The 13,320-nt window shown below is 27.3% G+C and overlaps 1 protein-coding gene across 2 annotated transcripts in view; it reads left to right on the top strand.

Annotated features, from left to right (window-relative positions):
- Positions 1 to 13,320, top strand: part of LOC123297494 (multidrug resistance protein homolog 49) — a 35,088-nt gene that overhangs the window by 15,398 nt on the left and 6,370 nt on the right. For both annotated transcript variants that reach the window (XM_044879167.1, XM_044879168.1), the window contains exons 2-7: positions 1,893 to 1,940; positions 7,023 to 7,161; positions 11,882 to 11,951; positions 12,023 to 12,201; positions 12,779 to 13,027; positions 13,094 to 13,265. In XM_044879167.1, coding sequence (XP_044735102.1) covers positions 1,928 to 1,940; positions 7,023 to 7,161; positions 11,882 to 11,951; positions 12,023 to 12,201; positions 12,779 to 13,027; positions 13,094 to 13,265 — 822 coding nt within the window. In that variant the 5' untranslated portion in view covers positions 1,893 to 1,927. The remainder of the gene's footprint in view (positions 1 to 1,892; positions 1,941 to 7,022; positions 7,162 to 11,881; positions 11,952 to 12,022; positions 12,202 to 12,778; positions 13,028 to 13,093; positions 13,266 to 13,320) is intronic.

The following is a 13,320-nucleotide window of genomic DNA, read 5'->3' as shown; positions in this document are numbered from 1 at the left end:
TACGCGGTATGACTTATGTTTAATATTAAAATCTGTGGATCATTAATACTAAGTACTTACAATTAATTCTATTGATTAAAAATATTTTGATAATGATTAAAAAAAAATGCGTAAAAATATTTGTCCCATTAAACTAGTACATACTTACATGATAGTATAAGTACTTCATATTTTGAAAATCAAAATTAGAATTTGTCTGTCATAATTATAATTATAAAAGTAATTAAAATATTTATTATTAAATTCTTCAAGTGGCGGCCTTCAAATTAAACAATTTTATTTCCAAAAGAATGTTTTTTTTATATAATAGATATAAATTTAGTTTTTGTAGCATTTTTATTGTGTAGAAAATTTGTCAAGCAGAAAGGGATAGATTTACAATTTTGAAATATATTGCTTGGTCCTTGGTACAAAAACCTTAAAATATGTAAACAGATTTAATCAGATATCAACTTCTTTTGCTTAATATCCGATTATGATGTCCACTTGCAAGATAGTGGTAATAATTTAACTACTTTTTCCTACAGAGCCGCCACTGTTAAGGATTTATATAAAAACATTTAAATAATTTTTTGTAAGGTTATTAAAACATTCCTATACCTAAATGTTTTAATACATTATTAATGACTTGAGACTAATTTTAGAATAATGAAGACCTTAGCCTTGGCAGTGATAAAGGTAAATGTTGTAAAAGAAAAATGATAACTAAATAACATTGATAATATTCTATTTTACTAGTTTTGGGTATATAGTCCAAAAATCCTAAAGCAGTTACTCCAAATGTTAGTGGTAGTTACTAAATATTGTATTTAGTATTTGATGTTTATATATTGTGTATTGATGTGTATTCAACATTAATCATTTTTAGACATTTCTATACTATATTAAATATATTTGTGTAAAAAAATTGCCTATATTTGAAAACTTATTAGATAAAAAAAGTTCTTTGTCCATACAAAATTATAGACCCGGTTGAGTTTTTGTGGTATTTTGTGGTTAAAATAATACTTGAACTACATTTTTATAATATACAAAACCAAATGATTAATGGAAAATTTTGTTAACCCAAAATTTTTCCATAATTTCAAACAGCTGTATCTCGGTGAAAAATTGTCAAATTTCGAACCACAATAGTATAATTTGAAAAGTTGTACTTTCTAGTTTTGGAATCTATTTCTCAAAATTTTTCTGCCACCCCTTGCTGCTTTGTCCGGAAATATAAAAGCTCGGCCATCAAAAGATAAACTTGAATATCAAAGGGTCATGTTGGATCGCAGCAAATGAGTTTACTAGTTGTACAATTATTATTGGCAGTCAATTCATTTCATAGATTCATACTCGAGCTTGTCCCATCTAGAATCCAGTGTTTGCCCCAATCTAGAAAAGCCTGCAGATATCATTCCTTAAAACTTTTTCCTTTAGGTTTTTACATTTGAATATCTGATATTTAATGATAATTCCAATTTTAAACCGGTATTCCAAAATTTTTTAAAATTTACGTTTTACTGTAAACAATAGTTACAGTAATAGTTACATTATGATTCTTCATTTTGGAAAACTACAAAAATTTACAAGGCTAAAATATAGTCATAGGTACTTGCCCAAAAGTTCATTTACAAAGAACTAGACGTTACGTATTTGGATAAAGTTTAGAAAATTTGTTTTTTGTCGTTTATAACAAAACGAAGGTTTGTTATTTGATTTTTTCTGTAAAATAATATTAAAATTCCATTTAGGGTATCAAAGTTTAATAAAAACAAGTCTAAAATTTACATTAGAAACACTTAAAAATTATAAGCATATTGAATTAATTGGGATATTTTATTAATCTACAAAAAAAAGCTCATTTTATTTATGTTAGATATTAATAAGATTCTTTCTTTTTTCCAAAGGTTTGGTCGAACTACTTCCAAAAAAAACTTCCAAGATGGAGAGTTCTGGTAAGTACCCTTCTAAAACTTTTTAAAAATATTTTAAGCATATTTATTAATATTAATTTAATTTGCATGGATTTTTCGCAATCATTTCAATTCAACCAGTAAAGCGGGCGAGTATCAAGCTAATCTTTTATAATTTCATAGACTGATGATATTAAATAGTATATTTTATTATTATTATTATTAATATTGTTATGTGAAATTGAACTTTATGACTTACGCATTATAAATGAAAAAATTTAGTCTTTTAAATAAATCCTTATTCTATTTTTATTATACAAAAAAATTTATGTAATAATAAAGTAAAACGTAAAAAATTATCCATTCGGTTTATTCTAAACTATTCTGCACAATGTCATCATGTTACCTTTTACTATAGGAAAAAATTTAAAAGCGAAAGTCTGCACCGTTGCACCAGTTCCTGATATAGTTTAAAGAGATATCGCCGTAAAGACATTCAGGATTTGAATACGAATCGCAAGGAACAATTTATTAAGCTACAATTTGTTGAACAAGCAAAAATTGCATACTCATTTTACAAATCCATTTGAATCGCGTGTAGCAATAAAAATTGTTACGTTTAATATTTTATTGTCATATTCGAGAATAATACTGTCCTTGGTGAAAATATTTTTGTAAAATATAACTTATAGAGATTATATGACGTATTCATGAAATTATCTATTTATGGTTTGTTTATCAAAATTATTTACAAACATTAAAATTAAATTTGGTTTTTTTTTTTTTTAAATGTTAGTCTTTTAAAATAAATTTAACATTTGTTTCTTGAAATAATTTAATAATTTAAGCCGTAAAATATTAAAGCAAATAATATATACCTTATACCAGAAATTGAATTAATATCTAATGAAAGCTCAGGGGACTTAATTATATCCAACGCCTTATCACACTATCAAACAGAAGAAAAAACAAACAAAAAACAGATAAAATTTGAAATTTTTAAGCCAAATCAGCGGGGAGCCGAAGCCACTAATAACAGAAGTTTGAAATTTTGAGAGGATGTTGATTTTATATTGGAAAGAATTTTTATAAAATTATTCCTCTAAAGAAGTGAAATAAAGGATGAAATTCGTATAAAAGTCCGTCATTTTTGAGCCCACTACTTAACTGATTTTAAAAATTATTTCATCGATAGAATGCTATTAACATGAATTATATTTTATTTTCAAAATAAATAAAGTTCCGCACTAAAAAATTAAAATTTAAAACCTATTAATTGTAAACAAAAAGGGAGTTAAGTCAGGGTAAGGAAAGTGAAGGGTGAGGATACGTTAGTCTTTGTTTTGAAAGTTGATAATGTTGTTTAGAAGACTTTCTCAGTTCTAAGTCAAAAAATCTCAGAAACTAAGAACTTTTATCCATTAACATTTTTGTTCTACTTTTTACGTAGTATCTATCGTTATCCGACATTAAAAAAATTAATAGAGAGATATTTTCCATAAGCATCATCTACGGAATTCTTCCGTTATCTTTTCTACGAAACCGAAAAAGAAAGAAACTTGTAACTTTCTGCTCGAAAAACTGAAGAACTGAACCGGTTTTTCTTTCAGGTAGTTCGATAAATTCAATTAATTGTGTCGAATAACGGAATTTCTGATGAATTTAATTTATCATTACTCATCACTTTTACTTTAATGAGAATATGATGACTGCATATATTTTTATCAAATAATAATAATAATAATTTAATTATCATTTTATAATTAAAGAAAGAATTGGTATGCTTTGGAAAGAAATGTTTCTAATAGGGTATACCAATTAACTTTTGATCGATATGCATTTTTTCTCCTTATAATTTTTTTGTAAGTGTTTGGAAACGCAAAACTTTTTACACCAAATATCATTCGCAGGAACGTAATTCAAAATGAAGTTTATTTGTATTTTTTTCCGAAAATCGATTTTTTGATGACGAATTGGCCTCTTAAATAAAGTCGTTAGACGCAATATGAATGGATTTTATAAAAAATACGGCGAATTTTTCCAATTTTTGTAAAATGGGAAACATTTGTTATATAGGTAGTTTATTTTTTAGGCAAGTAAGATAAATCGGAAAAATCATTCTCATTTTTGACATTTTTTATATTCTCCTGTATCTGAGACAAGTATTCTGGACATTTCCATCATTTATATACATAAACGTATTAATTGCAAAATTTTCTGATATCCTCGTTTTAATTATATACTTGAATTTTTATAGCGCATAAAAATCCTAAATCTATCTAGGATAATGAAAAATCTGTTTATCTTTTTTCATCAAATCAATCAAATCAATTTTGGTACCATGCGGAACATTTTTTTTTCTTTTCATTATATACTCAAAAGTTGAATTATAAAACTTATAAATTTTTTTGTGAAAAGTTACATATACATTAGATATACAGATTTATAGTACAGTAAAAAATGTAACGAAAATCGGCTAATAAGGACATTTAAAAAAAAACCGCTCACTTTTTGCAAAACCTGGTAGAATGTGTTTCTAAGGTGTCAAATATCATTCGTTAATAATCTATTTGTAAATCAACAATAAATTTTTAATTAATTGAAACGGAAAAAAGTTAATAAGTAGGCAACTTGTAGTACGTAAATAAACGTATAAAAGCTTTTCGATCATTTTACAAGGAGTCAGCCATGAAAAATTCAATTTTATACAAACATAACATATACGTAATACAAGTTGCCTATTTATTAATTTTTTATGTCAATTTTAACATTGATCGTGTTATTTGATTAACAATTTATTGTTTATTAACAAATAGAAACATTTGCGCAATTAACTCATGGTTTACGAATGATATTTGACGCCTAAGAAACACATCTTTGACTGTACTGGGCGAATAACTATTAACTGTGATGGGCGAATAACGAAAGAAGCAATTTTTTTTATTTATTTGTAAGTAAATAAACCAATTCTTGGTAAATTATTGGCGAATTTCGTAATAATTTGTCTTATAGCAAAAGTTCACTCATTAAAAGTTATTAAAAGTCAAGATTTTATTTCTCATAAATTAACGCATTATAACATGACAATATAATATATTTACAAATATCTTATAAGTAGTACTAACCTTACCTTCAGCACGTAAATAATATAGTATTTTATATTATCGCACGATAAAAAACCCGTTGAAATCTTTTTCATTCGATTACGGTGTGAAAAGAATTAATAAACTACTAATTTCTAATATCTACAAAAAAAATAATTTCATATTTTGCGTTACATAAAACTAGGCTATTTGTGTGCCTGTCTTTAAAAAAGGTTTATTTTCCTTAAATATAATAGGAAATTTCTATATTTAAAAAACTTCACTATTTTATGCCTGTAGTTTTAATATTTTGACATCAGACACCGGATTTCCAATAATATTATCTCTATGATAGTTTGGAATACTAGCACACAATTTTAGATACACGTTGAAAGCATGATTTGTTAAATATCTCTTATCTCAAGCTTTAAAAATTTATGTACGATAGACTTATTTTGTAAGTAAAATACTGTCTTTTATTTTTTAAATTTTAACGTAAAACAAATATAAACATAACAATTCAGGGCTTCGCCAAAACGATTAGAGCAAGTTTTATTATTTACACAAAGACCTGATATTATTATACCAAGCATATATGTAATATGCAAGATATACTTACAATAAGTTTAGTCCCAAGTTTGTAACGCTTAAAAATATTGATGCTACGCACAAAATTTTGGTATAAATGTAAAATCACCTAATTAGTCCCTTTCCGGTTGTCCGTCCGTCCGTCCGTCTGTGGACACGATAACTCAAAAACGAAAAAAGATATCAAGCTGAAATTTTTACAGCGCACTCAGGACGTAAAAAGTGAGGTCGAGTTCGTAAATGAGCAACATAGGTCTATTAGGTCTTGGGTCCGTAAGACCCATCTTGTAAACAATAAGAGATAGAACAAAAGTTTAAATGTAAAAAATGTTCCTTATCAACAAATAAACAACTCTTGTTTAAAACTTTTTTTCGTAAACATCCCTGTTTACCCGTGAGGGCGCAAATTAGGCGTAAATTGTATGGTATGTATTATATGGAAATATCAGTTATGTATGTGTGACATGTATGTATGTGTAATGTGATAGAGTAATCAACACTATCTATGATGCATGTTATTTCAACAATTAACTCAGTCAATTGTTCGTTTTCACTTGTTTTTACTATAGACTCTTTACGTGCTCTGATATTTTTACTCACAAACACTGTGTACTTATAGATATCTTGACGTTTTTCGTTAATTTTTAATAAATAAGCTATTCAGAGGCGGAACAAGCGCTCCCTGTCATAAAAGTATACCAATAATCTGTAAAATAGCGTTGATTTTTCGGAGCATTTCTTCTGTTCGAGCTATCGTCGTTAAATAAGAAAGTCGATGGATAAAGAAAATTTATCTTAATAAAATTTGTATTGTCTTGCCAGTAATAGTTTTTAAAAATCAAGTTTGAGATAATAATGGTAGACCCATGGCTTTGTCTAAAAATCATTATATTATTTTAAGAGTAGTAAATTTTTATAATTTAAAAAAAAATATATATTACTTATCATATTATATCCACGTGATTAAAAAAAAAAAACAATTTAATATTCGCATTAGCATGTGAATACACTCGGTAAATAGGAAAACTTAAACAATTTCTACGATTCGTTAGCGCACTTAAATTCCTTTTTACACTTAATCTTTATCAATTACACAATATTGATTCATAAAAAATGATAATTATTTAAATTTTGCTGTAGTATTTTTTATCATCATAATAATATACTTTTTTATCACATTTTGTAAAGTAATCTCCGCGTAATAAATTAAATCCAATGCAAATTAAATTATATTGAATAGAAAATTATATAAATATTACTTACATATGAAATGAACTAAAAAGTTTTGTAAAACAATTAAACGCGCGACATCGGGTCGTGTAACACCGTTTGTTACAAGTATAACTTGAAAAGAAAGACGGTGTTAATATAAGATTAATTGATTGATATTAATAGATTTAATCTTATAATTTTTAAAAATTTAGTTTTTTCGTGAATTGTTGTTTGTTTATAGAATATATAAGAATGACGAATGCGGATGCGAAAAACGAAAAGAATAAACATATTGGAGAGTTAAATAATATTAAAAAATATGTGGTATCATCACCTGAAGAGGAGCCAAAATCTTTCGAGAAAAAAAGTATTTGGAGATGGTAAGTTTTGATTATTTTAATTTGATAAACCATAAACATAGGTATTTAAGTTTACGGGAGTAAGAATACTTTAATTATAATACTGTGACCAAAAAATAAAGTGACATTTGAATTTAAACTGCGCGCGTTTGTTGTGCATTACGAATTTCTTCCGCTCGGCCAAACAGTCAACAAGGAATATTATTTGAACGTTATGCGTCATTTTCGTAACGCAATTCATGGTTTTTACACTACGATAATACACTATCCCATACTGCACTCATAATTCGTGATCATTTCGTCAAAAACTCAACCCATATGGTTCCGCAACCACCGTATTCACCTGATCTGGCGCCGTGCGACTTCTGGCTGCTCAGCAAGCTCAAAAGACCGCTCCGGGGACACCGCTTTGATACGATAGAGGAGATTCAAGCCGCAGCGAACTGAAGGCAACTGAAGGCAATCCCGGAAAGTGACTATAACCAGTGTTTCGTAGGTTGGAAAATCCGTTGGCATAAGTGCATTGCATCGGAAGGGGATTACTTTGAAGGGGTGAAATTGATTTGGAAGAATAAATAGAGTATTTTCAATATAAATACAAGACACCTTTTTAGGGCACAGAGAAATTAATGTTACCTCAAATTAATGAAATCTTATTTGGTTTCTGAGCTTTTATTTAATTTCATAGAGCAATAGTAAAGTATCTTTATAAATATTATGAAAAGTCGAAAATCAAATAAATTCGCTTAAAGTTTATAGTATACTAAGTATTTTTAAAGAACTTTTCATATTTTTAAGTGTTCTGTTTTAATGTTGAATATATTTTTAACATTTTAGCAACTTATCTCGATTTGAAATATATTTGGGTAGCAATTTTTTTTAAATAAGAAATTAAATATTTGTTTTGTAGGTAAATAATAATTCGCCGAAGTTCGCCGGGTTAGATATTTATAAATATTTTACAAATGTATTATACCTTCTGCGCCCATAGAAGTTTTTACTTCAAATATATTAATTAACTTTAAAATAACATAAGAAACTGTGGTCGGTTTAGGACTAGCCGGCCTCTTCACACACGGCTATCCGACTAGTCGTCCAAAGTCAAAGTCGGCATGTCTCTATAATATACATTTTATTGAGAAAAAAAGCACGTACATATTACAACAAATCCATTTATTTTTACTATTTATTTAAAAATTACTCTAATTTATTAAACAAATTAATAAACGTGATTATTTTGACAAATATGCGTTATTATTTGAGCTTTTTATCATAGTAGACAAGGTATGCTCTTAAGCAGGTAGTAGAAGGATTCTCTCACTCTCTCGCACGTTATCCAGTAACCGGCATATTACTTATTTGTTTATAGTGTGGGCGTTGAGTATTTTTGTATACATTTCGAGGTCCTACCGAAAAAGGAGTTTATTTCGGCGTATTTTAACCCGCTGAAACCGAATTTTCAGCTTAATCATCGCTCAGAATGGGGGGAAATTTGTTATAAACAAATTAATTGTTTAAACGGCCATAGCTTCTAAGTTATTGAAAATTGTGTACCATTTTATTCTACATAAATAAGCAAATTTTTCCTTTTTTTATTCGTTTTGAAAGAATCGTGCATATTTTGAAAAGTTTTTTGCGGATCCAAATGCCATGGAAGTTTAACTTGCGTTAACAAATAATATTTTAATTAAAAAATAATTTAATTTAATTACATGTGTACTTGGTTATTGATTTACGCTATTTGATCTCATGATTACCAAACAACAATATTTTAAATTACGTAAATAAACATTTTCTAATTCAAAGAAAATTTCTATTTCATCTTTTTTTGGAATGTTTTGCGCATCAGCCAGTCAGTTCATTGAATGTTGTATTAGACGATACGGCTGAATATCATTCTGGCCGCTAGTTTAGTTAAAAGGGTAGGCTGTTGACTTATGCAAAACACCGTGTTTTTAAACAATTATTAAACAAAAGAACTCTGTATCTAGGAACTAAAAACAAATTCCAAAAATAATAATCATATTTAATAAAAAATGGCGATCAAAAATTATCATCCCACTTTTCCTTTTTCCAAAACAATATTTCATGCAAGATAGGTGTCTCAGTGTCAATGGAATGACTGTTTTTATCGTAAGTCTGATACATATTACATGCTACTAAAAATTCAAAATGCATTATAATGTTATCTTACCATAATTAGAATGATCACTGTCAAGACTTGAGTAGGTATGCAAAATCAATGACGGTTTCTTTTATTGTCTGGAGAAATGATCAATTTTTACGGAACAATAATACATAAACTTTCAATTAACATACACTCATCCGATTAAATCTCAACTCCCCACTAGTACCCCTGCTCTATATAATAATCAACACAGACTAGTCTTTATAAACATGATAAAGGTTATTAATCTTTTTAATTAATAAATCAAATAAATATCAATTCAATTAAAGGTAATTTAATTGTTCTATAAATAATCACAGGCTGTCCCAAAGTCAAGGATCTATTTTAAATTCGAATAACTCTTTATAATAAGTTAAATTTAATATTTGAAATAAAAATTCTTAAAATTTATTTTGCGGAATTTCCTAGGATATGATAAAATAGGGTTCTGCGAGTTTGTCTATATCTCAATAAATTAAATCCATCGATTCGTTTAGATGGTATGTGGAAATAAATAATGACACATACATAAAAACATACAAAAAAACTAAGTACCTAGATACTTTAAAAAATCCTCCAGCTAAAAATTTATTAACCAGAAGACAAAATATAATAATTAAATAATTGCAGAAAGTAATTCCATCTTAATATGGGTCCCTAATTTTTGAGCACCTTGCATTTAAAAAATACAATAAGTTGTTTTTGTTTATACTTGTTATCGATTTGATTGACTGAATTGAGTTTGTATTATTTATTATAAAAGTATACTAAAATGATGCAAAACATGTTAAAATCATCAAGTGCAATTTTTATTTTATGAAAATTATCTAAATTTTTAGTTTTTTAGACAGTAGCTATCAATTTTACACCTTAATAACCATCCAAAATTTTAATAGCTCGGTTTTCCTTTATAACTTATTTTGAAAATTAATATTTACACTAATTCTTACAACAAACTTCTTACACCAGTTTAAAATGAAAAACTAACAATTAGTTGTCTCGTTTTTAATATAGGTAGTTAATGCAATTACTTTGATCGTAAAAATTGATTTGATTTGCGAATAGTTGCGATAGATCTTCTAATTAATACTTATACCCGTAAATTAAATAATTAAAACATAAATAATTACCTTGAATCTAACCACAATAGGATAGGTAGTTGCATTTTTAAATAGTGAAATAATTAAATCCTAATAGTTAAAATTTAATTCAAATAATTTAAATAATTCAGCTAATAGTTATTTATCCAAGGGCGTGGTCACGAGGCAACCCAATTGGACCCAATTGGACCTGAGTCTTTGGGGGTCATTGAATCAAGCCACCTTTCTAACCGATACGAGATAGAAGAACACTTTAGAATTAAGTTTCTTAGAAAGTTGTCGATCATTTTACTAGAATTGTCCCTCTTCTTCGAATATCAAACACTTTCGATTAAAATTGACATTCATTTTCATTAACATGGATGGATAAACTTCATATTTCTTGATCACTTTTGTTAAACTGAAGTAATTCTTTCGCTTAAATTGAGCTATGACTGATTTAGCTATAACTACTACTTCCTATGGTGAAAGAGTGAACGTATTCGATTTTGAAAAAATGTTTCAAATAATAAATGATACTTTTTTAGTAGGAAAAAAAACTTAATTAGGATTCATAATAAGATGCCACTCTTCCAATTAAATAGATTTATAGATGTATCAATTAAAATTACGCACCTTGTACTTTGTTTTAACCATAAGTAAAATCATATTTTTATGAAATATTGATAAATCAATTAGTCACAAATTAATCATGGATAGGTACTAATGCATTACAAAATTTTACACCTAAAAGGAAAAATTATTAAAAAAAAAAAAAAAAAACTTATATTCCCTTTAGGTAAGCACCTATTAATCGTTTATTTCGGAGAAAACCATTAGTTGTTTACAAAATATTCTTCCAGAGTTCACAAATTCCACATATCCACAGAATGAATATATATTTTATTTCTTCCATTCAACTGCACAGATATTTCAAAATATGATCAACATCATCTACCTGAATAAAGTAAAATAAGATACTAATTGACTTTTGCATTCGATTTGTTCCAAATTTTTTAACTTTACGAACCCCCTCAGAAAAGAAGAAAGTATATGGTTAAGCTGCATTAAAATTCCATAAGACAGGGCATCCATTTTCAAAAATTATCAATATATTAAACTTAATTTTCTTGTAACGAAAATATAACGTTAAAATATTAAAAGACTTTTGAATCATCTATGTATATTCAATCATAATGCAATTTTGTCATAAACAATTTTTCGTATCCAACCACAAGCCAGGAAAAATCGTTTACAATTTAATCTTAAAACACAGAAAACTGAAATGAAGTTGATTTTATATTAATTTTAACTTTTAACAAATTAAAATATTTTTTCGAAACAAGTAATTCAGAAACCACAGAGCTCCACCAAAGTTTTTTTTTCTATACTGTTAAAAAAAATTTTTGTAACAATTTTCTACTCAATTAAATTTAAAAAAATTATTATTAAGCATGCGTTTACCTAAAAAAAATCTTTACGATATTTCTTCTAGGATTACATTTCAATCCTCGGAAAAGAATGATAATCCCGTGGAAACAGAAGCAGTGCCTTTTTATAAATTAGTAAGTAAATTATAAACATATAATATTATGAATCTTTTTTTTTTACTAAAATTTGATTTTTTCGTTAACAGTTTAAATTTGCAACTACATTTGAATTAATTGTGATATTTTTTGGCGTAATATTAGCTATATTAATGGGTTTTAGTTTTCCATTTATAAATGTTATTTATGGTGAATTTACATCGTTATTAATTGATCGAAACTCATCTAGAGTATATGTTCTAAATCATTTTGGCGGTGGTCGAAAAGAGTAAGTAAAAATCTTATACTTGGTACTCATAAATTTAGTTAGAATTATTTCTACGAGCGAATGTACGAGCGCCAGGGAATTTTGGATAAAAGCCTAATTTTTATATGAAGTTGGACTAAGTCTAAATTAATTCTGAAAATTTTAGGGAAGGTTGCCCGAATATTTAAATAAAAAACTGACTTCAAAAGTAGGCATATTTAACATCGGTTTTATAGAATAATGGTAGATGGTTAATATGTTTTCATAGATTTTTCCAAGACTACTCGGTGATACAAGAATCATGAAACAAATTTCCTTACTGAAAGGCTATTCGATATTGGCGAGTCTTAATCAACTTTTTGCTTGTTAGCGAAAAATATTGTATTTAACATGTTGCATTTTGCCAATATATTGTTGAAAGGTGTAGACATAACAAAAAAGTTAATGTCCCATTTTTCATAACTTTCACAAAAAAATAATGTTTTAGGTTTATCTTAACGAAACCACATATGAAGTTTCAGTCAATTAGCCAATTAGTAATCACTTGCGAAAAAAGGTATGAAACTGTGTATTAAGATTTTTTATTTCTTACTTTTAGAGTTAATACATCAGATCCGCGTGATGTTTCTGATGCAATATTAGAAGATTCATTTGCATTTGGTTATGCTGGTATGATCTTATCAATATACATATTCACATGTTCAGCGTGCTCAGCGTATTTGTTGAATTATGCAGCTTTACGACAAATTGATCGAATACGTCGAAAATTCTTTGAATCAGCATTGTCACAAGAAATCAGTTGGTATGATACATACTCCAACATGAATTTTGCATCAAGAATGACTGAGTGAGTAACGAAATTTTACAATGAAATGTTCTTATTTAAAATTAATTGTTATCTTAATTGTTATAGAGACTTAGAAAAGTTAAATGCTGGAATTGGCGAAAAAATAACATTATTTGTAAATTTAATGAGCTCGGTTGTGATCGGTTTGGTATTAGCTTTTATCTACGGTTGGGAATTAACTTTAATTGTTTGTGCAAGTGCTCCGTTTCTGATTCTTTCAAGTGGTTTTGTATCAAAGGTTAGATTTTCACTAAAAAAACTGGCAGTTTCAGTTGAATTTAAGCAATAATAAT

The sequence above is a fragment of the Chrysoperla carnea genome, chromosome 4, assembly GCF_905475395.1.
Source record: "Chrysoperla carnea chromosome 4, inChrCarn1.1, whole genome shotgun sequence".
NCBI classification, from domain to species: Eukaryota; Metazoa; Arthropoda; class Insecta; order Neuroptera; family Chrysopidae; genus Chrysoperla; species Chrysoperla carnea.
The sequence above is the reverse complement of the archived record's forward strand: the minus strand, read 5'-3'. Positions and strand labels throughout refer to the sequence as shown.